The following is a 23,702-nucleotide window of genomic DNA, read 5'->3' on the forward strand; positions in this document are numbered from 1 at the left end:
CACGGGAGGCCAAGTAAGACGCACGCGCGTGGGAACTCAATAGGATAGGTATACTTTGAAGAGCACATACATACCCGATCGGTAGTAAGCTCGAGCTCGAGGAGCTTGGCATCCGCAAATAAGAAGCTCGATTTGTCTTTGACCGAGCAAAAAAGGACGAGGAAATTGATCCCGAATCGATAACCTCTCTCTCCACTTGACGGCTGACGTTGGTGGCTCGACTTGGCAATGGGCGCGAACACTTTAATCTGACTCTTCTCCATCCCCGTTTAGATTCCGTCATAGGATTTAGACTCAATAGGATTTATATCGTGTGGTTTTGCTTCGGAGGTTGAAGGTTTTGTGATATCATTATCGTGATGCGGTCACGACGTCATTAAGCGTGCTGCAAGTTTCAATTGGCTGGGTTCTCAGAGAGCTTGATCTTCTGTGTAGTTGAGTCCTTAGGAAGACGGTATGATCGAGAGCTGCGCTGCGCTTTGCGTATATGATCGGGACCGAGCGCTCCGAGGCATATATACCTTGGTCGAAGTCACTCTAATAGCGTGGGCGCACGATGATTGCAATAGACTTGTGGGTTCTTTGCACCGGTTTGGGTGGGATATAGTATCCTGGGACAGCATTTGATGTATACAAACGGGAACGGTACAGCACGCCGCTCAGCCTTCTCATTCAGTGTGTCTCAGAACAATACCGCAACTTGTACCGCATAGCTTCAGTCGTGTTACCTTCTCATAGGTCTAGCTATTGGATTTGCCTTGGGAAGTGATATGGGCGGTTGGTATGCAGGCTTCCACCTCTTCGAATCGCAAATAAGTGTTGATAGCGGTACGCGTTGGAAGTTCTCAAGCTTCGGGGGTGCTCTTCTCGAATAAGATACCTGACTCAATATAATTGATTGTAGTCCATAGGGAAGCTGAACCAGTAGCACTGTATCTACCACAGCATTCACTCAGAACTTGAAATATCTCGAGGAGCCTAATTAACTGACAAAGCATTAATTGGCTTACAAAACAACGGTCGTGAGAATTGCTTAGTCACGACCACCACAAATCTTAGGCCGTATGGCAGTGGGTGAATAGGGTAGTGTGATTGCCTGGGCCTCGTTCCTCGGCCACAGGTAATCACAATTTCCCGTCTGAGAACCAGGAGACCGCGCTATCATTACCCCAATCCGGAGGCATGACAATTCACAAAGGTTTGTGTATTAAGTACTATAAACGCACAGTGGCAAGAGCGCATACACCGAAGGCTTTGGTTGAGGCGCCTTTCGTTGGGGCTGAAAGGCTGCCTATCTCGAAAAAAAATACTCAGCCACTATCACATCGGATAACATCTGTGTAATACAGGATTGTCGATACCAGCTCCTAGTTGGGAGGGTGTCTGGAGTCTCTACCTGAAGAAACACGCGGCTCGGGTGGCTACATTAAGTGGTGCGCGCTATCTTATAACTCAACACTCATTTTCCTTCGAAGCGAGATGCTCAGACCTTTGAATGTTGGTTTAATATCGCATATATCCTTTATTAGATTTGGGACTCGTCTCTCTTATGGTAGCGGCAATTTGCCGAGCCTCGCTCGTCATCCATTGAGTACTGGTTTGCGACCAGATTTACTACACTTCAAACTCAAGCCGGCTATGGGTACCAGACTTTCAAGTACAGAATCTCAAAAGGTTTTTGTTCTATGCAATTCATGGCTAGCATTAACCATTACTTGAAGGCACCGAATACGCCGAAGAAGCAGACAAAAAACTCTAAGGGAAAGGTCTCTGCCTCTGTTCCTCCCAAGAAGAAACTCTCTCAAGCTGAGTTGAGAACCCATCTCGAAGCTTTTTTTGCGCAACCCCAACATTCGGGGTTCATATATAACCCGTCCAAGCCATACATGGATGAGTTTTATCGCATGACCAAGCAATTTGGCTGGAATTCAAAAGGGAACGAATATCAACAAGCGAAATTTAAGGAGGCTCGCGAAGGGATTAATAAGGCTAGTGTTCTTCAGTTCAATGCGATCTATGGAGAAGATGAGGAGAGTTTGGCGGCCTGGCGCAACCTCTGTGGTGTTCTTGGAATCGCAAAAATACCAAAAAGCCGATTCAGATGCAGAGAAGCAAGTAGTCCCGTTGGTTGAATCTAGTCTTTCGAGTTGACACTCATATTTCCAGCTTGTCAAATCGTCGTATGTCAATATTTGTGACCTTGTAGATAGCCCTGTGCTACACACCAAGGTCAGGCATTTCGATAGCGAGGAGAAGTTGAGTGTATACACGAAGCGACGGGTAAATTCTTTCCTTTGGAGGATGCGCACGCGGGAGGGTTGCTCAAGTTCTTGCTTCGGCATATATTACACCCTCCGAAGGGCCCATCGCCCTATCCACGGCCAGGTTTGCAGAAATAAATGTAAATATATTCAATTATCTTGATATGAAGCTCGTTTGCACCAGTGTCTCTTACCGTGGGTGACCTAGCACGCCTGAAAACTGCTGGGAACGCATGATAGCAGCGCTTCAAGTTGCGTTTATATCGTTGAAATCAAACAAAACGTTTACCGCATTGTATATGAGAGAATATTAAAGCTGTCGAATACGAAAAGCATATTGGAGATGGGTTTTCAAAAGTGGTCGGATTGCTGTGTTCCGAGCTGTAATGATATTGAGTTTTTATAACTGTACCGGTCTTTCGATCGCCAAGTTTGTATTCAAAGCCCTCGTGATAAGAAAAGGAGCAGCATTAGCACCTTATCTGAAGAAATGGTGGCTAAGTCACCTTTATGGGATCGACGGAGGCAATGGAGTGTCCGGGGGATTTGTCAGTAGGGACTTGTGTATTTCAGCCCGGCCAATTCGCCACCAACCAGTGCTGCCTCCAAATCCCCCTCCGTTCTACTATATCTTGAATTTGAGTCTAAGACGATTAGCTACATCCGTCGTCAAAAACCCTGATGGTCTACTTTAATCTTGCTTCACTGAGACTCACCACCGCTTCGATCTCCACACCAATATGCCTTTCAATAAAAATTCCCTCTAAGATTAAGCTTGCGACCGGGCCTCCTCTTAACTCTAGGCGAGCATTGCATAGATCAACTAATGCCAAAAACACCAGAAGTGAACAGGATGTGAGCTTCTATATAAATCTTCAATTGAATCGTACTAACCCAGGCTATATACACCCATAGCCACTTGTTAGACCTCATTTGTCATCTTTTTTTGCTCAATACCCCAACTTCAAGTATGATCCATCAAAACCGTTTATGGATGAGTTTTGGCGCCTAGTGAATACTAACGGGTATGGTCGCCATGGAAAGAGGTATAAATCGGCACGAAAGGGCGTGAAGGACGCTATGGTTAGGGAGTTTCAAGACGTCTATGGTGTCCGTCCTCACAAGCTCCATGTCTGGCACAAATTCTTCCAGGCTATCGGGATCAATGAAGAGCCTCGAGACCTTGGTTTGTGCTACAAGGTGTGTTTTAGGTCGACCCGGATTAGGTTAATACAATCTAATCGAGTAAACTTAGCGCGCCAAATCAATCAATTTGAATATTTGCGACTTAATCGACCAAACTGTTACTGGGGTCGCGGTCAAAGATTTTCCTACCGTTAAGGAACTTAGCAGTTATACTTTTCAAGATTCAGTGAGACCCAAAATAGCCCCTCCCATTTCTAAAAAAGAAGACCCAATCGTCGCTCGTCTGTTTCGTAATCTCACAAATCCTCCTAAGCCCAAAGACAAGGTTCTCTGTCCTTCTGTCAAAGTTGAAAGCATTCCTGCCACGGCTAAGAAGTAAAAAGTCGCTGTATACAGTATAGATGAACCTCATTTTGGTTCACCAATTTTGGTTCAGTTGTCATTTCCGTCTCAGGTCAATGATGTTAGCTAATTTTTGAAGTACGTTGTACATGTGCGCGCACAAGTGTCATGAAATATGTCTTCCAGGGATATATAACCCAATTGCAACCCTATCACTACTTTAAGTTTCGATTCTGCCAAAACCTGATAATTTGTTATAAAGATCCAACAATCGCACGCTAGATGTCTCTTCCAGTTCATTTCCGGCGGGATAGTACTTAAAGTTTCGAGTACGTAGCATAGCCCATAGCTAGCTGGAAGTTGGCAGAAGTATTGCCTATACTTTACTATCGATTTAAGGCCAATTACTACGTTGGTTCAAGAGGAGTTTCCAAGTAGGTAATAGCTGAAGCACTGTAAAGTGCATATTCATGTAATAGGTGACACTATCCTCGAGGAAGACTCCGGGTTTATGGGGTGAAGGCCGGCACGGGGTGTATATACTGTATATGCGCCATATAATTTGATCAAGGATGAAGTTATTGTTAGCTTGGTACATATGTACGGTCAAGGCAATTCAAGGCCATTGAAATAGGAGATTTCTTCGAGATGCATCCGGATACGCCAGTATCTTCTGGAATGTATAGTCATGCTTCACAGGGCGAGGCCCAGTCCATTTCTGAACTCTGGATTCAAACTACTGTAAATCAGAACACGGGCAAGAAAAGGGCACAGCACAGCACATGGCCGGGTTGGGGCCGTACTCAATTGTAAGCTGGACACGAGGCAAATATAATTGCCCACCGCTCCAATATCTACCGCCCCACTATCACAGCTTTACCACAAACGCTAGCACTGTTCGCGCCACATGCATTATCGCTGATGGACTTTTGTCCGTTTTACATAAACGAGAGTATCATCGGTACCACAGTTGCCACCAGCAAATCCCTCCGACCGGGAGATTTATTATAGTTTGTAACGCTGAATTTTTTGTTGTTTCATTATGTCCACTATCCCGCGATCACTCCTGGCGTCCAGTGCCAATGCCAAGCACTTTTTAGATCGAGCAGTTGAGGCACTCGGATTTCTCAAGAGAGAGTCGCGAATCCAAATTGCGTTTCCGGATGGTTGGAAGGACCTTAGCAGTGATCCTGGAACAGTCGGTGAATGGTACAGGCTACAAGGGGGGTGCACTCGCTTCCAAACCGTTCTGTATTGCAAGTTTAAGACGGGCGTGCAGCACGAATATATTCTGCTGCCACTTTTCGAAAGGCCAGACCAGCCTACACAATGGTTCTGCAAGATTGAACGAATGGCCGATCCCCGGTTCAAAGACCGAATAAACGCCATAGGAATCCATGGCACCGATGCCTTTGATTATGTCCAGGTCTTCGATAGGGCCAGTAACGAGTACCAGGATCTCAAGGAGAATTGTTTTATTGTAGCTGATATTCATTATCCCCGCACGCTTGACCTCTATCACGCACTTGCAATTTGCTGGGCTATTGGCAGTAACCCAAAAACGCAACGCTACACCTTACAACAATTCAACTGCTATTTTTTCTCTTGGACTATTGTGCTCTGTTTAGCTCGCTATGCTACAGGGTGGGAGGTAACCTATCGTAGTTGTATCGAAGAGATAAAGGAAGAGATACTCAATTCGGTCGAGAGCTCGGATTCCACAACTCAAGCAAAGTTGCTATTGATATTATCCAAGATTCGAAGATCGGGCAGCGAGGAATCACAAGATCAACACTCGCTTCTTAGTACTTTGGGAGTCGAACTTGGAGGCGAAGGGTTTACTTCTGCCATGGGTAAATCCATTAGCTCAATGCTCTGGGAAGAAAATGGCCCCGATTTTATTCGAACAGCGCTCAGGGGTCGACTCAAGGTCCTAGCAGATAATACAGTGGACTTACTGGCAGAAGGGTTGGGGATTGACAACGAGTTACCCTTGATATACCAACGAAAGGAGGCTGGTCCACGGAGTATACATCGATACTCACTTGAGGCTGCCAAAATATTCCATAGAGATGCATGGAGACAGGCCCCGGGACACGTCAAGGAGCTCGAGCGTGGAATAAAAAATGAGCGTGGTTCCACAGAGGATGTAGGTGCCCATAAGTCTTTGGCTCATCGAATTGGCGCTTCACGCGGAGTTGTACTCGCAATAATGCCTGCATTCATTACACAGTACGGCTACCAGGGAGCTTATCTTGCGGCGCGCGCTGATGACAGACTCTGGCGTCATGATGGAAGGGACAGAACACTACGGAAAATTCTTTTTGTTGGAAACACAATCAGGCATCTTCCTCGTCATGTCTATTATGCAACCAAGATTGCCCTCCCATACACTTCAATCGTTACCTCAAAGGTCAAGGAGTTGGATACAACGTTCTTTGAAATTGGTCAAGCTGGGGTAGCCCGGATGGTTAGCGAACTCCATCATGGTATACAGGACAAATATGGCCCCCATACGCTTCAGGATACCATAGTCGAATTAAGGGAGAAAAACCCGGAGTGGGACGAGCAGATGATTCGCCAAGTTATAGTGGAGATTATATTTGAACTTGCCAATGAAATTGGGGCGGTAGAAATGAGCCCGAAAGAGATATGGGATGTTATGTTGTGGCAATGCCTTGGCGAAATCATAACGGATGTAGTTCTGAAGGTGATTAAGAGGCATCTGCTAAACATCGGGTTTAAATGGAGACAGGTACGTGCATCTATTTTCTAGGGCTACCAAGTCCTTCTCATAGGTTTTCATAGAACACTTCATTGGACTCGATAAACCAACCTTCAGAGCCGGCTACAAAATCTCATCAAGAACTACAGACCTTCATGCGCCAGAGAATAGAACGATTAAGCAAGCGCCAAATCGAGACTATGCGAATTGTTGAACACATACCCGCTCCATTTGCAACTCCCGCTCCTCAGTCTCAAAAGGAAATGGAGGATCAAATAGAGGCAATTTGGAGAGGAAGCATACCAATACTAGAAGATCACCAGAGCTTTAGTTAGCGTATAGCGACCGTGGATATGTAACTTGCAATTGCACATCTTGTACATAAAATATTTCCTTTCCAGAGGTCTAGGATATAGAGAGAACGGATAACCCGGAAACTGTATAAAATGTTCGATTATCCACATATGTAGTACGTATAGTAAGCAAAAATTTGAGAAGGCTCCGGGTTGCATTAACCCCATCATTGAATACACTTCTGTGCCTTTTCTGTCTCTTGAGCAATTCCTAAAAGGGACGTAAAATGGGATGTAAGTTGTGTAAAATGGCGAAAGGTTTGTATGAACTAGGCCAAATTGGGTCAATAAACGTAGCGAGCCAATAATGTGGGTATCTTACAACATTGTCCCTATATAACTGCTTTTACCTGATTGGACGGGGTGTTTAGGGTCCTTGCAGTGTCAAGGGGCACGTGGCTTCGAGTGGCTACATGTCTAGTGCAATCAGGTCCACTCATCTTAAACCGGCGTTTGACCTCACACAAATAGTATCGCTCTTACCATAGCTTCCTCTGTAGGATTGGCTTCTTATCCATCATTTATTCCGCCAGTATTATGGCAGAAAAGCGTGGAGACTTCTGAATTACAACTCCTTGAATCTACAAGTCAGGACACAATGCTCCGATACCTATTGTGTCCAACCTAGACTAAAAAGGTTGGGAAGGCGTGACTGGGGTCCCATCCGGTCCATGACTTACTTTTATATCTTACTCGCAGGTTGCCACTTCACGCGTCCTGAACCTTCCCATTACCCTCACGTCGTTTGGACCATTTGTCCACCTGGTTCAGCCTGTTTGAAAATGATTCTTGTTGGCTCGCATAGCTTCTGGGGCTACCGTAGCCTAGTCGGTATTTATGCACAACATTTTCCAAGAAGTTCACCCCAAATGTCCTACATCAAACAGGGCACCATCCCTTACCGACTCATTCATAGTCAAAACCGTGTGAGAAGCACCTCTGTGGGATATAATGCAAGTTTCAACTAGTTTATCAGCATTTAATGTTTGCGCTTACACCCCCACTAGGTATCAAAGCACTGGAATACCGTTGAATCTGACCTTAATTCAGCTGTCTCCTCAAGGTTGTTCCATGAGCTGAATGGGATTTCACATCCAGTTACGATACTCGGATATCCCGCTGGGACATTCGCTACGCTGTATAGATCAAGACCTAAGATCCTGAAAAAGGTGCACCATTTCTATTGTTCCTCAAATACAACCTCAACTCAAAGAGATAATGATTAGTTAACGCATACCAAGAATTACTCAACAAATCAATCAAAGATAGGCGCCGACTCAGCACAAAAGCCTCCGCCTAAAGAGCTAAGGACGCATATCGAAAAGTTCTTTGCTAAATATCCCGGTTTTGACTACGACCCAACCAAGCCGTGTATGGACGAATTCAAGCGTCTAAAACAATGGACAGGATGGCAAAAGAGTATCGATGAATTCGAAAAAGCTCGTAAAGGAATGAATGGGGCGCTAACCAACCAATTCAATGCTATATACGGAAAGGATCCTGAGGACCTCAGTGCTTGGCGAAACCTTTGCAGCGCACTCAACCTTGCTGAAATACCTACCAATATTCCGGCTTGTAAAAAGGTTAGCGGATCTATAAGCATCGGTTCTAGAGGGTCTAATATTGGGGTTGTAGCTTATCAGGTCATTATACATCAACATCGTGGATCTGGTCGACCAACCGGTGACTGACGTCCGCGTGGGATATTTCCGCACGGAACAAGAATTAGCTATATACACTAGAGAAACGGAAAAGTTTTATAGTCTACAAGCAGCTAAGGCAGGAGGTCTACTCAAACACCTACTACGCTTCATAGAGCAGCCTCGTCGCAGGGTCGCTCTAAACCAAAGTTGCGCAAGGCAGGAGACTCGCCCGTTACAAAGCTGTAATCCCTTAGAATATGTAGTAACGGATCTCTATATATACAGCTTCATGATGGCGTTTTGCTTATTTAACAATATCTTTATGGAGAACACTAGATCTAGCAGAACGTGCAATTCCATATACGATCCAATACACGAGATTTATGGTCCTGCTCCTGTACGCACCAAAGAATATTATTACGTCGAAACAATAAAGTGAGCGAGGGGTATGTGCAACTTTACGCGCACATGGCGTATATCTAAAAGGCAAGCTGCGATCACCAAATCGGCCACCCAGTCCTATATCTAAGACTAAGCAAGCATTTATTTGGGGGTTGGGCTCATGTACGTTATTGCAATTGCCTTTAGGATCCCTGATTTCACCAGCATCTTAGTGTCTCTGTGATGTGATTACCCCTCTTGACTTCCAGCTTCTATTACTGACCTACTGACAGCAGAGTTAATAATGCATTGTGGGATTATCTTTCCAGCTGGCAAATGTCTCCAAAACCCCTGGTATTTTAGCTCAGGATTAGAAAAGGTTGATCACGGCCAACCCCTAAGGATATAAATCTGGGCCGACTGGGGTGAGTGGCCAGATGGCCCCCTTAGTAGGGAGTGGAGCTAGCCGCGATTCCAGATTATCCAGGTCTCCTGTACCTTTCATGCACACTAGTCTATGTTTATGATGTTGTGATACGTCCAAGTAGTCTCTTCTGCTTAAACCAATATGATTTCTACTTTTGGTGATATAGACAATGTGTCTGGAAGGTTGGGGTGGCGCGAGGTCACAGTTAGTTACCATTTTTCGATGAGAATTGATCCCAGCGAGGCAAAAGCGATAGAAATACTCGATTCACTCAGCTACACCAGCACATTAACACCTTGAATTTGTCCCACATTCAACTAACAGACTCCCAAATGAAGTCTGAAACCTCATGCCAATAATCAATATCACGAACTTGGCTCCTTGGGCGATTCTAAAAGAGTAAACGATATGGAAGGGACACCAGTGAAATTGGACGAGACGTGATATGTCGTGTTCCAGTATAAGCTATTTGAGTTCATTAGATGCAGTCTACTATATCGTGAGCATTACAACTTACTATTCGTGAAGAGCAGAGTTGCTAAAGTAAGTTGAGGGTGCGTCTACTCCGACTGTTGTCACTTTAAGCTTGATCCCAGGCAGTGCCTCAAAGCCGTTCCACGACATATTGGAGCCACGCACGTAAGGCAGCCCACCCGTAGTGAACGTGAAGCGGTCAGTCCCAGGGATGGCTCGGTTGGGATAAGAAACTGTTAATGTTGGCTGACCTGTGCTCGAGTTGCCAACGACTCCGGACAACCAATTGGCCGACTGGGACCAAGCAATCCACGAAATCCATCCTTTCTTGGGCGACCACTGAACGAGGCCTGGAACAAACTGGTCACCCCTTATGTGTACGGTCTCGCTAATAGATTCGCCTCCAAACATTGCCCAGTCCTCGATCCAGGTCGTCACCGGCCGACGGGTATCGTTGGTCTCACTGTACTGAGTGTAAGTGTCTGTCTGCTTTTGGTTTAAAGAGAATTTACCTTGATCGTATGTGACGTTCAATATATCTTGGCTTGGTAAATTTGGTCATGGCAGATTTGGCCTTGGAGCTTGCATGCTTCACAGCCGTGTCGCATGTCAAGGCAACCAAGTGGCCTTGAGCCCAATCGTCAATGTGTTTAGATGCATATAATTTGGGCGGGAGGGCGCCTTTGATTTTCCGGTTATGCATGATTGATATAGACCGATTACCGCCATATAGGTGGTCATGTCTGGATTCGGGGGGAGTTAAAGTCTGACAATGTGCTGGATGCCAAATAACTGACCGTTTCCGTAGGTACGATCGTATGGCCCGGCAAAATTCTTGAGATTGGCGTTGTAGTAGTCGCCCATTGTATCCCAGAGTCCTGAAAGTATCAAAGGTCCGTACTTGGCGAGACTGCTGTTCTTTGGAGAATACTTGGTCCAAAGAGAAAGCGCCCACATATCAATGCCGTAGTAAGTTGGGCTGCAGAACTATTTTCAGTTTAATATCAATATCAATAAGGAATGAGCTCACGCGTTAAACTCGGGAAGTGAGTTGTTTGACGTCTGATAGATCTCGTACAGGTTTTCGCCTCCTGTCAAGATATGCGTAAGTAAAGCTTCGAGGCCAGCGGTTGGACACGGACCCGTTCAGCCGTTTGCGTGAAGTTCGTATCTCCTATCCGCTCCTATTTAATGAATAGTGTTAGAGTGTATCATTGTATCTGAGGTCAATGTGACATACCCGAGCCACCCAGTTGAAAATGCGCGCATGAGGGCTGGATTGGTGTAAATCAAGTCCAAGTTATCACCATCCAAGCCAACGCGAGTGAGACCACCCAGGACTGCGTGATTTAGGCTATGAGGTTGCTATTCAGTCAAGGGGGAATAGCCATTGAGATTCCACACACCTAGCCAGCATTTTGTTCACTAGTGGTTTCCCGAGCAAGTCCGAGTACTCTTCAATTGCCAGGATAAATGCTGTTCCGACAAATTCACGCTAAAGAGTCATGTAAGCCACAGGGTAAAAGCTATGGACCATTTTGTTGGCTTACCCAGTCTACACATCGGATGCAGCGTGGTCAGCTTGGGCCTTGAATATAGTACAATCAGGCTGAACTTACTTGGGTCGTACGAGTTCTACCAGGGTACCACCATGAGGTCAGAGAAGTAGTTCAATTGGCAGACCGAGTGGGACTCACGTAAATGCTTGCAGGATACTGCTGTTCCTGGAATAGGTTCTTCGAATGTCTTTTTGTACGTTCCATACCAAGGATTGCCCGGAACAATATACTGAGCGTCAATTTCACGCTCGATGATATCCCGTGCGGTGGCTACGTCTGAACCATCGTTGCGTGCCAACAAGCCAACAGCATACCTACAGAAGTATCATGACCAAGCTCATTCTGAAAAAAAAAACATGGAACAAACCATGCTGTCGCACGAGCACTTCCAGCGCCAGTTGCTCCACGAATTGGGTCCCACCCATCGTCATTATAAGTCATGGCTATGTCAAACCTGTGTTGGATCTTGTAAAATAGAATAATCTAGATTTTTTGCTCACAGTTCCTGTGCATTGTTCGAAAGGCCCTTGATCCGCTTCCCCGCCAATGCACTCGATCCAGAAAGAACAAAGCCCACCAAAAGTGTGCTGCTCAACCTCATGATGACTGGGAGAGAAAGAAGTGCGGAGCCGTGCCCAAGCGGCCTAGGACTATTTCTACGCGCGTTATCGCTGCTTCCGGTCCCTCTAAGCCATGCGGAGCCAGGCTCGAGGAGGTCAGAAGACCGCTTAATTTCAGCTAGATAACTTGTTCTGACGTACGCATCGCAGTTGGTTACTGTATGGGGAAAGCTCCAGAAGCAATTTTTCCAGAAGTCGATTCGGTGCGGGCCGACGGTGTGGTGTTCTTGCACAAAGAATAAGCGTCGGGGTTTTACGAATCCAAGACCGATGTAATTTCAAACTTACACTCACCAGTATCCGAGCCCTTGATTCATCGACAAGCCGGGATCGCTGCAGTCGCAATTGGTCGTGTGTAAACCGGCTATCACGAATCATAACCACCCGAAAGTCTAAAAGTGGCAATTTACGAAGAAAACAAGCATAAGAATCCAGATAATTTAAATAGAGATACTTTGTGCCTCGATGTAAATCATTCCATTACTTTGCGTGGAAAAGTGCGCTTCAAGGTACTGGTACCACTGTACTGCAGCCGAGCTCCTACAGCTGTGTGTGCCCGCATCAAAATATTGGCAGCCCGCATAACAGTATTAGCGGTATCGTCCAGGTACAGATTCTACGCTTCCAGTCTTCCACCCGTTATCTCGAGGTAAAGCACTTCACATCCGCACATGCATTAAATACACAAGGGCAAAGAAAAGTAAAAAAAAAAAAAAGATTACCAAACCAGAGAAATAAAAGGATGAAAACCAAATGTAATTAATATCCATCTATTGATCAACCCGAAGACGCAACCGATCGCGTACTTGCCATTCTCAACCCTTCGTGTCCGTGTCCGTTCATCCTTGGAACATGCTCAAACGCGCCCCGGGGGACGTCTTCTTCTTGGCTTTCTCGGAGTTTACATCCGTATACGCGGACAATGTTGTCGATCCCGCCTGTGGCGTATAGCATTTCGTTCGGGTGGAAGGATAGGCTCGAGGGACCGGCGAAGAATGGGGAGCGGGCCGAGATGTGTGCGTGCGCGTGTGTATGACCGGGGAGGGTGAATTTGCTCAGGACCGAAGGTTTCTCGACGGGCGGGATCGAATGGACGATGATGCTTTGTGGTCGGGGACTAGCTACGATTGCCGAGGTACTAGAGTGCCCAACATCAATACAGTCACACACACACGGACGGACCAGACTTACGCAGCAAACACCGCCGCCTTGGGATGCAATGCAAAGTTGGCAAGCGCATTTCCGTGCGGCTGCCACTTCTTGCCCAAAATACCGACCCCGTCCCGGTCTCGTAAATCCCATAATCGGACCTCGCCGTCCAAACTGGGATACATCAGCACGAAAAACCTGACACGGCAGCAAGGAACCTCACCTGGCAGTCATATCGCCTTGTTCCCTCCCTTTTGCCAATGCAAACTCTCGATCCAGCTCTGGTGGCGATGCCAGTTCCGGGCCATCGACGCGTTTCCTCCGATACGACGGTCGTACAAGCACAGTCGCCCATCGGCCGAGCTCGCCAAGAACAGGTTGGAGCTTTCGGGGTCGAACGCGACAGAGGTGACGCATGTGTCCATTTGTGTGAAGATTTCCTGCGAGTAGTTTAGTATGGAATGAAAAGGCCATCTGGTAGGGATGGAAGAACGGGCACTCACGGCCAGACATAGTTCCTGGAACCCATCCCAAACACGAACGACCCTCGAATCACCGCCAACCAACAAGAGCCCGCTCTCCTGCTGCCAATCAGTCACCAGCCCGGACCCCTTCTGAAGCGGAATCGTATGGTTCAGCGCGCGGAAGGATGTCACCATTTCTAAAGGATCATGCGATCGTTGGAGGTCGTAATTGCGGAATATCCGAACGGTTCCTTCGGCTTTTAAAACATGTCAGCCAAAAAAATAAAGACAGGATAAAGGGAGTGCACACCAGAGGCAGTCATGATCATCGTTTGCGCATCTTCATTCACAAAGTGTATACCCGTAATCGCAGAACCGGGGGGATTTCCATTATTAAACGTGACGACCTTTTTCTTCCTGCTCCAATCCCACACGCTGTGTATACACTTCAGCCAACTGTTTGACCCTGAAAACACAACTCGAGAACCCACCTCAAACTGGTCGTATCGTCAATCACGGCTATATGCGGGTCAAACTGGTGGAACTTGATCCTCAGCGGCACACCGTCGACCGAGAAATGGGATACGGGCCGGTCCCATGGGCAGTGTGCTAAGCTCCCATCAACACCATCGTTTTGAGAAGCGGGGGACTCACGGGCTACACCGGCCTGATGATCCGTCGCGTCCAAAATCTTTTCGTTTCGCTGCCTTCTCCACATCAGCTCGTTATAAGTCACACTTCCCGGCTCGTCTTCTTCCGATTGCTAAAAAAAAAACCCCCTCGAGTCAGCCCCAAATTCTGAAAATAATAAAAATCGGGACACACCCTCATCTGCGGCTCCAAAAAGTACTCGCAACTCCAATCAAAATACCGGCTCTTCAAAGGAAGAACATTCGCGAGTCCTTCGCCCGTACACAACCCACTCAACGCGCTCCCCGTAAGCGAGCTCTCGGTCCCGTCGCTGCTCGGCGGGGGCGGCGCACCACGATGTTTGCGCCCGCGCAGGCGGTCCAGATCTTCCTCGACGAGCGCCTCGATAATGTCCGCTGCGGTACCGTGTCCCTGCGAGTGCGAGTGCGAGTGGGAATAGACGCGCGGGTCGGTTGTGAATTTGGGTAGCGGCAAATGCGACGATGCCTGATCTCTTCTCGGGCTCCCGTTTGCGCTCTTGGTGGTTAACCGCGGGGAATGGACCAAGGTAGGCGTCGACGGGTCGTTCGGGATTTTTCCATCGTCGAACCCGAGCGCAGGCATGACGAGCGCGTCCGAGGAAGGAGGATAGGGGGGTACATACTGCGCGCTAAGAATATGCGGACGCGGTACGTCCTTGGATAAAAACGCGCCTGCGTGGTCGGGTTCGCTCGGACCGGGGGATTCGGGAGCGGGAAAGGCGTAGCCCGTCGCGATACTCTTCAACGTGGCCGCAAACGAGGTCGTGCGCTTGAGTGTATCGGTCATCCGTCCAATCTGACTCGCGCGCGGGTGTTTCTCCTCGTCCAGCCCGCCCGCCCGCGGTTGATGCGGATAGTGCGCCTGGCGCGCGGGGACCGACTTGGGGAAATCACTCGTGGGGAGCTTGGAAAATGGAGACTCGAGCAAGAGCGCGGTTATATAATCGACAACCGTCTGAGCGAGCGTGGCGACTTCGGGTACGGGTCGACGCTGAGTTCCAAGAGGGTGCAGTAGATGGTAAAGAATGAAGTGAGGACGACTCGGAGTTCGTCCCGTCGTCTCGGCTCGCTCGCTGCCCGATCGGCCCATTCGCGCTGAGCATGTGCGGCTCGCAACGCCCCCTCTGCCGTGCGCTGTTCTCTCACGCTCGGACTCGTGAGCGGGTTCAGCCCACCGTGGTCCTCCCAATAGACCCAGGCGGCAACGACAAACCAGCCTCGCCATTCGTTCACGAGACAACTCAACAGCACGACGAGCTCCTTGCGCACCATCGGGCTCGCGTCTTCTTTCCCGGCCAAGGTCGCACCCGTCGCAATGGCCACTTCGAGCCGGAGCTGGTCTCGCTCTTGGAGCGGAATACGACACCCCGTTCCACCGCCCCCGTTCCGACCTTCGATCGCCGAGCCGGACGCACCGAGAAAGACCGAGAGCGCATACAGTGCTGCCGCTCGGACGTTGGGCGAATGGTCGGACATCATGACTGAAAGTTTGTCCTGCGCGCCTTGGTCGATTCCGTACTTTTTCGCATCGTCGTTTCCGTCCCAGAGCTGGGCGATGCACAGCGCGGACCACTGTCGCAAGAGGTAGTCTGCGTCGTCGAGGCGGATCAAGCACATGTGAAAGACGGACGCGCGGAGGCAGGCCATTTGTCCCTCGGGGTGGTCGCGCGCGACAATGGAGAGGATAAACGCACACATGGCTCGGTGTTCGGCTGAGTTGGGAATGTAGACTCCGGTATGGGGGGAGAGAATGTTGACGAAATACATGTACCCGTCGTCTCGGAGTAAGTCTTCTCGGCAGGATCGGTCGACGGCTAGTAGCCTCGCCCAGACAAAGACGAGCACGGGCTTGAGCTCTTGTGCGGGGGACTGGAGCAGCTTTTGGACATAGGGAAAGATCCCGATGGCCAACGCCAGATGGACGGCCCAGGGACCGAGGTCCATGAATTGGGAGAGAAGGATAAGCGCGCGCAGGCGGTGGGTCTGGGAGAGCAAGACCTGGAGTATAATCGGCAACTGGTCGGGCGGACGGCGCGGGACCAAGATGCCCCTGCGCGGCCTAAACGCATCGCGTGGTTCGGATTCGTCGCTGCTGTCGGCGGTGTTGAAGTAGATCGGCTGGACGGCTTCGTCGGTGACTGTTTTGGAGAGGGCAGCGCCACGGGTGAGCCAGACTTGGAACGCTGTGAGATGGTCGCCAAAGAATGAGCTGGGGACGTATTGGTAGGGGCCGGGTGCGTCGGATGTCTGGGAGCCTCCTGGACCGACATCCTGCTGTGCAGCCAATCGCTGTTCTTCGGCAGCACGCAACTGAGGCAACTGGGCAAGACACGAATCCACAGCCAGGTCCCACGAGTTCCAAAGAGGGTGGTTGTGCGATGGAGGAAGGGGAGGGTAGGACTGGGGGTACAATGGTAGTTGCGCATGATACGCTCGGCAAGTAAAAAATTGCGAAAGAGAGCGGCGACCATGAGATCTTGGCGGAAGAGCCTGCGGAAAATGTCGCGGGGAAAGGTGGTCCATGCGATGGTGTCTGTGACGGCTGTGAAAATCCAGTTGAGCTCCCGAGCGGGGTGCGGCGATCTTTGAGGTCACCAGGGAGCTGCATGACATTGTCGAGGTGGGGGACACCGCTCCGAGTCGGGTTGGATGGAAGCGGGTTGCGCAGAGCAAAGAAACGGAGGGCCATTCAATGGGCGAGGTCAAACAAGCGGTAAAGACATCGGCAGGGAGTTCGGGGGTCATGGGGAGGACTTCGTCGGCAGCACAGGCAGCGAGCTGGATGCAGTCCATAAACGGGCGGGATGCCTGGGGGTCTTGGTGGGCCGGGTCCATACGGGCCTGCTGGTCCTTTTGCTCTGCAAACTTGAGAAAGTTGGAGACGATGTTTCCGGCGGCTGAGCAGTCCCAGACAAAGACGCAGGGAGAGCCGAGCCAGGACTGGAGGTCCTGTATAGACACAGGGATGTACTGGCTGTAACCCCTGTTGAAGACCCATATCTCTCCGCTGCGGGTAGGCTTGGGAACACCGGCCGTTGTAGTAGAAGAGGGCACACTCGCGGCCGACCATCTTGCGGAGACCGATGCACCACTTGCGGGTGTCTTCGACCGAGGGATCGAGATAGGGCTTGTAGTTCATACGGGGATTGAGGTTCTCGAACTGGTGCTGTAGATTGCGGCCAATGGCCTCGAGGGCCTTGTTGCTGGGCATGCTGAATGGATCGACCCAGCACTCGAGTTGCACATGGCTGTGTCTTGACCACATCGGGTGGATCGACACCGATGTTCAAACACACGACAAGGGCGGCCCGAGCAGTGCGTAGCTTCTCCTTGAGCCGCCACTGGGCACTCCACCACCCATAGTGGGACGCGGATTTCCACAGCTAAAGTGCCGTTTCTCGGAAAAGAGCTTCTGGGGTGCGGACTCTTCCGAGTCGGATTCGTCGCCGTTCTTGGTCTCGTCGTCGCTGAAGGACCCAGACATCTCGCTCGGCGACGGAGGCGTCATCGCCTGCCATGCTCCTCCCCGCCCCGCCATGGCTGGTCGAAGTATCAGTCAGAATCACACTACGTGGCTGTGCTGGCGTTTGTTTCCTCTCCCCACCACCACCAATTGCAATCATGGATGATGATGGTAGGCGCGTCCAGTTCCGCCATGCACACCACTCACCCGCGTAGATATGGACTATCTCGACGGAGGCGACGAGGACGACTTTGAGTATTCCGGAGAAGAGTCGGACCAGGGTGCCGATGCCGACGTGAGAACCAGTACTATACCGCCAAGGGCAAGTCCCCTTCCATCCCTATTGCATACTAACACGCCCACAGCACTCAAGGAAGACGATCCCTCGGATGCGCTCAAGGCTCTCCGCAAGATCATCGACGCCGAAAAGGACAAGAAGGAATACACCGACTGGGGCTTCAAGGCCCTCAAGCAATCCACCAAGATATCCTTCCAGATCCTCGCCAAGCCCGACGACGCCCTCGAGACCTATACCGAGCTGCTCGGATACACCCGCTCCGCCGTCACCCGCAACTACTCGGAAAAGACCATCAACGGTATATTGGACTATGTCGGTGGCCAGAAACCACTCAAAAAGGGCCAGAAAAAGGCAAACCCCGTCGTTCCTGTCGAGACACTCGAAAAGTTCTACGAAGTCACCAAGAGTGTGTTGATCGAGACCAACGAGGTGTGTCACCTATTAATCACCCACACACCCAAACTGAATGCACCCCAAATAGCGTCTGTCCACCAAGATCAACCTCAAACTCGCCAAACTCTGGCTCGACAGGAAAGAATACACCCGTCTTTTGCACGTCATTTCCGAACTCCACCGTTCCGCCTCGTCCACATCCTCCACCTCGGCCGGCGACGACACATCCGACCAGTCCCGCGGTACCCTCCTCCTCGAAATCTACGCCTTGGAGATCCAAATGTACAACGAGACCAAAAACTGGAAGAAGCTCAAGGAGATATATAACAATCGAGCGAGGTCCGCAGTGCGATTCCTCATCCCAGGATCATGGGCGTGATTAAAGAGTGTGGCGGCAAGATGTGGATGGGCGAGAGTGGGGATCTTTTTGCTTTATCCTTCCCAGGTGCTAACGGCCAGGACAGAACAGTGGGCCCGCGCATCGACCGACTTTTTCGAGTCGTTTAGGAACTATGACGAGTCGGGTGCTCCCAGCGGATCCAAGTGCTCAAATACCTTGTCTTGGCCAACTTGCTCATGGGTTCCGGGATCAATCCGTTTGACAGCAAGAGGCCAAACCGTGAGCCTCAACACTCGAGTCCGGGACTAGGTACAATCCGACCCCCAATCACAGCCATGACCGATCTCGTCGGTGCACCAACGAAGAGAAGTGCACGAGGCGGAACGTATCCTCCGAGGCAAGTCCCCACTCCTTTTCGCCGCTACTCTGATTTACCCGCCACCACAGACCACAGAGACACCATCATGGACGACCCCTTTATCGCATCTTACATCGGCGACCTCTTGCGCAGTCTCAGAACGTCCTACCTCATCGACCTCATCAAACCCTACACGCGTCTCGAACTCGGGTTCCTGGCCAAGGTGCGCACGCATACACTTTTCTATTCACTCACACCTTTAAGCCCAAACGTGAACAGCAACTCAACGTCGAGAAACATGAAGTCGAGGAACTCCTCATCGGACTCATCCTCGAAGGCAAAGTAGAAGGAAAGATCGATCAGGTGGCTCAGAGGCTGGAGATTACCAAGACGTGCGCTCCCCTATCTCCTTGTTTTGTAAAACCCCGCTTACTCGGTTTTATATGCAGACAACCGCTCGCCCGTCGGCGGTACGCAGCACTTGACAAGTGGACTGGCGCACTCGAAAATCTCAACGGTGCCATTTCCGGTAAAGTCATCAGCGGCGCCGGGGACGCGCGCGGAGAGTTTGAACGTATGGGCGCGTTGATGATGTAGTTACATACTCCCCGCGATATTAGTTGATATATATACATGAAAGATGAATGTTAATTATTTAATGATGAATATGGGAACGAGTTGCGTCTTTATGGAACGCAAGGAATCCATGATCGTGGGACAGATACCTAAAACGGCGTATATGAGTCGGACCCTGATGGATGCGTATATGCGCATTGGCCACCCCGAGCTAGCCCCTAATGTATAAAGCCCCTTTATGCTCTGGGGTTGTTCATTCTCAACCACCACTGCGCGACGTTTGCTAATGCCACCCTATTAACGTTTGCTTCTTCCCTGTTTTCTAGTTAGGTGAGTGGGCTTGTCGTGTGCAACCTGGAGGAAACGTTGATAACGTTGAACAGGCTTCGAGCGATGGGCAGCTATCGAGGGTACCCCTGGATTGTTACTTGCTACCAATTTCGAGATATTGACTAGCTGCTAGCCATCACTCCGGTGCACTGACTTTATCATCTTCAATTTCCTTGCAGCTACCTTGGTAAGACTCGGTCAAAGGGGCGAAGCTAACGATGAACGCAAAGATTTCGACTATAACCACATCAACCCCCATATTAGCCCCTATCCAAGCCCATCGGCCCTCGCTCGTGATCAAGGCAAGTCAAGAGACAAGTTGAACAACAAGCAAAAAAAAAAAAAGGTAAGCTGAACGGTAAGTGTTTTACTCCCTTTTCTTGCCCTCTTTCGCCCCCCTTTCCACTTTCCCCCTCCTGTCCCCTACAGACCATGTATAGTCCCTGCGGGGCGTGGAGTAAAGAGCGCGCTCCCGGATGCGGGGAGTCCTCGGCTTGTGGTGTAGGGCGCAGCCACTTCAAGATTGTCGAGGACTCTGACATGCCGGTGCGTCGTTTGCTTTACTTGGAACGGTCTTGCATTAATTGGGGAATTTTTGAGGTATGGGAGGCGAGGAGTTGGGGACTTTGTGATGTAAACATTAATTGAGTTGTGATCGTATGTATCCTTGGTTGTACAATCGGATCAATGTCATTGCTTGTTGATGTTGCGCTATGCAGTTGCAAGATACTTTAGCGAAAATGAATTCTACCGTTTCGATAAGCATAGTCATTATAAGAGTGAACATGCGAATGCGCTTCTGTTTTCCTTGATCATGGTCTTGGCACGGATTTAAACGATACGAGCAACTAGATACACCGCTGAATTTTACGCATACATATAAGGAAATAAATGAAGCACTTGTCAAAATTGCTTGTCTCCAAGTTGAAAATTCTAGTATCCCATGCATAAATAGAAAGATCATGTACGTATAATATCTACTCGCTCAGTCCAATAAGCGCCGAATACTGCCTTTTACAAACCCCCTTTCTTTTCCTTATATACCATCCTACAATAGACCTACTCCAATTCCAATTCCGACTATAAGCTTCCATTTTAGCCCCATATTCCAGGCAAAATAATTATTGTAAGGTGTGCGACCTCCCTGAAAAATAGATACAAGACGGGATCAATCCAACTTGACAACCAGGTATCGGGATGGTCCTGTGTCTCTTTGCTTCTCTGGAGATTCCGTTCTGTCCAAACGCCGGCCGTAGGTATGAAGCATCTCTTCCAAAGAAACCCCTATTTTTCCCATCGATTACTGGGGTGCAATAAAAAGTTTGAATGAGGACCACGGACCTTCGATTACCCATGACTCTCCAGAAATAGGCAAGGATTGCGTTGCTGCGATTGCTTTTTTGGACGCACGAAAGATCTTTTTATAGTTCCTCAAGTAAGACGTCGAAGCATCTCTTACGGGTCGTTTACTATATATTATTGCTCAAGGTTTGTTTGTCCAAAATAGTATAAAAAAAGACGTGTTGACTTACGGTCCATATGGGTCAGTTAAAGAAATTGCGTATTTCACTCTATCTATTGAATATGAGCGAGTGGTTTCTTTTGGTTCGAGGCTTGTAAGTAAAAATAAGTCTATTGATGAATCGTTCAGTACTTACCTGGATAAGAACATTCCAAGCCATGATCGATATCCTTTACCGACGGACCTTCTGACGGCGTCTCTTCAACAGATGTGCTTGATTCTGCATTTGCTTCATAAACCTGAGCACTATCCTCTTCTACCGTAGCCTCATGTTCATTGGAAAAATCATGCTGGGAAACCTCTGTGCGATTTTCAACTAACTCCGAGACGATGGAACCACAGTCATCCCAGAGTAACACGTTAGGAACATATGGCTCTTGTATCACATGCTCATTTTCGGTATCCATGTCAGGTGAGTACACATACTGGTCGGCCTGTATTGGATCGATTCCCCGTAAAAAGTTAGTGTGTCTCTCCACTCTATTCCTTAGACGTCGCTCCTTGATTTTTTGTGGGTTACTACATTTGAATACCACATGGCTCAAAATCACTTACACGCGCTTTCTTGAGATTGTTGCGTGCTGTACGCTTTCTTTTGGATAGTGCACCCATGAGGAAAAAACTGGGGCGCAAGTTGAAGACGTCTTGGAATGTCCCAGTTCTCGATGCACGTGACGTGAGTGGGGTGATGGAAAGACGGTTCTCCGTCAACAAAGGGTTTGTTTGTGACTTGGTTATTTGTGCCATGGGATTTATCACTAATTCTAATTGCCCACCATCAAGATAGTAAATCCTGGAATACAGGATGGCAATACTGTTGGTCTTGAGTAACTAACATGATGTTCACCTGGGCTCTCCTGATATCATTAGACTAGAGGCGTCGAATAGCGCCAAAGAGTTTGCAAGACCCAGATCGTAGCTGCGCGATTTCGAAAGTACATCAATACGGTAAAAATCCTGCTGTTTTGTTGCTACTATACTAAAATGGTTCATTCCAAGCTTAAGTGATTCATAGATGTCATAGGCCGAAAGGAGATAGCGAAACTGCTAATCAGACGTGCAAAGGACCTCATCCGTTCTAGAGTTATGCATCCGACTCGGTAACGGACGCTAAAGGCATCCTTGTCGATTAGAACTTGCAGCTGTAAAACCCAACACTCGTCAGTAACCTCATAGATCAGCCATAACAGATTTCACGTACTTGGTGTTTGCCTTGTTCGACGTCAGCTTCGTCGGCTCCTTTCCGCTGTTGTTGCCCTGGAATGTGTCGCACATCGACTTGACGCTCGTAGGCGTCACGTTCGAGATTGTTGCGACATCCCCGTAGTTCGAGTTGATCCCCGCCAGCAGACTGCCGTTCTTTGCAATCACATCGCTGATGTTTACAGTGCGCTTGTACTGCGTCTTGCAATTGCCGCATGCGCGGTACAGCTTGCCGAAATCTTGCACACAGTACGACGAGATGTTGACGGTTCCTCCACCGTTGTGCTGAACCACCTTGTCGCTGGCCCCCTTGGCTCCGCCGCCCCTGATCGTGGTCGTGCCGGATGTCTGGCGGATGGTGATAGCGTCTTCACATACGTCCTCGAACCACACGTTCTCGATCGTGCAGGAGCCCTTGCAGTGGACACCCTCGGCCTGGTCCGCGCCAATGACGACGTTCCTGCAAAAAAAGTTGAGTTAAGACTGAGTAAAGAGACTCGAATGTAGCTTACTTGAGTGTGGCGCCGTTCTCAAGCAGGAACACGGCATCCTTGTCGCCGCCCTCCTTCTGACCAGAGCAAGCACCCTTGCCGCGGTCGAAGCGAACGTTGCCACCTAGTTAGCGATTTGTAAGTAACTAGTGTGACACGCATATAACTGTCTTGTCATCACTCACCGTCAAATGTGCCCTTGACGCTCATGGGAGCGCTCAGGCTGGAGGTCTTGGGAGGTGTGGGGAAAGTGCAGCTGGTGGCACGCTTCATAAATGAAGCTCTGGTGTCGATGGTAGGAGAGGGAGCGGCGATAGCGGCCTGTGCGAAGAAGGCAGCGACGGCAATGATAGTGGAAAGCTTGAAAGAGATCATGGTGTGTATGGAAAAGTGAGTGTAAAGTGAGGGTGTGGAGAGTATAGTAGTGGTAATGAAGAGATGAAAGAAAGATGCTTGTTGTTGAGTTGGAGCAGTGCTGGGGTCGGGTTTATATGCGATGTCGGGATCAGCTGG

General features: G+C 49.2%; 5 protein-coding genes across 5 annotated transcripts; 3 read left to right on the forward strand and 2 right to left on the reverse strand.

Moving 5' to 3' along the window:
* Positions 1–1,694: 1,694 nt before the first annotated feature.
* RhiXN_11746 (phosphate import ATP-binding protein PstB) lies at positions 1,695–3,786 on the forward strand (the record flags this gene model as incomplete). The annotated part of the gene is made up of 4 exons (XM_043331561.1): positions 1,695–2,123; positions 2,167–2,280; positions 3,231–3,461; positions 3,517–3,786. The coding sequence occupies 4 exons, from the start codon at positions 1,695–1,697 to the stop codon at positions 3,784–3,786; spliced, it is 1,044 nt and encodes a 347-aa protein (XP_043185071.1).
* Positions 3,787–4,791: 1,005 nt separating this feature from the next.
* Positions 4,792–8,716, forward strand: RhiXN_11747 (phosphate import ATP-binding protein PstB; the record flags this gene model as incomplete). The annotated part of the gene is made up of 6 exons (XM_043331562.1): positions 4,792–6,504; positions 6,558–6,804; positions 7,878–7,996; positions 8,054–8,410; positions 8,463–8,581; positions 8,644–8,716. The coding sequence occupies 6 exons, from the start codon at positions 4,792–4,794 to the stop codon at positions 8,714–8,716; spliced, it is 2,628 nt and encodes an 875-aa protein (XP_043185072.1).
* A 927-nt stretch (positions 8,717–9,643) lies between these two features.
* RhiXN_11748 (WD repeat protein) lies at positions 9,644–17,753 on the reverse strand (the record flags this gene model as incomplete). Its single annotated transcript, XM_043331563.1, has 22 exons — positions 9,644–9,743; positions 9,796–10,215; positions 10,265–10,433; positions 10,550–10,731; positions 10,993–11,106; positions 11,159–11,247; positions 11,303–11,307; positions 11,372–11,387; positions 11,436–11,625; positions 11,679–11,765; positions 11,812–12,157; positions 12,738–13,069; positions 13,123–13,254; positions 13,304–13,520; positions 13,574–13,801; positions 13,855–13,979; positions 14,036–14,153; positions 14,199–14,307; positions 14,370–15,206; positions 15,254–17,189; positions 17,245–17,463; positions 17,512–17,753. The coding sequence occupies 22 exons, from the start codon at positions 17,751–17,753 to the stop codon at positions 9,644–9,646; spliced, it is 6,213 nt and encodes a 2,070-aa protein (XP_043185073.1).
* Positions 17,754–17,836: 83 nt separating this feature from the next.
* RhiXN_11749 (COP9 signalosome complex subunit 2) lies at positions 17,837–19,664 on the forward strand (the record flags this gene model as incomplete). The annotated part of the gene is made up of 9 exons (XM_043331564.1): positions 17,837–17,849; positions 17,894–17,983; positions 18,044–18,405; positions 18,458–18,708; positions 18,735–18,784; positions 18,834–18,912; positions 18,975–19,290; positions 19,332–19,459; positions 19,517–19,664. 9 exons carry the CDS (start codon positions 17,837–17,839, stop codon positions 19,662–19,664), a joined length of 1,437 nt encoding a protein of 478 aa, XP_043185074.1.
* A 2,960-nt stretch (positions 19,665–22,624) lies between these two features.
* RhiXN_11750 (pectate lyase) lies at positions 22,625–23,564 on the reverse strand (the record flags this gene model as incomplete). Its single annotated transcript, XM_043331565.1, has 4 exons — positions 22,625–22,637; positions 22,697–23,158; positions 23,211–23,313; positions 23,375–23,564. The coding sequence occupies 4 exons, from the start codon at positions 23,562–23,564 to the stop codon at positions 22,625–22,627; spliced, it is 768 nt and encodes a 255-aa protein (XP_043185075.1).
* Between the last annotated feature and the right edge of the window lie 138 nt (positions 23,565–23,702).

This window comes from Rhizoctonia solani, chromosome 12, assembly GCF_016906535.1.
Source record: "Rhizoctonia solani chromosome 12, complete sequence".
In the NCBI taxonomy this organism is placed as follows: Eukaryota; Fungi; Basidiomycota; class Agaricomycetes; order Cantharellales; family Ceratobasidiaceae; genus Rhizoctonia; species Rhizoctonia solani.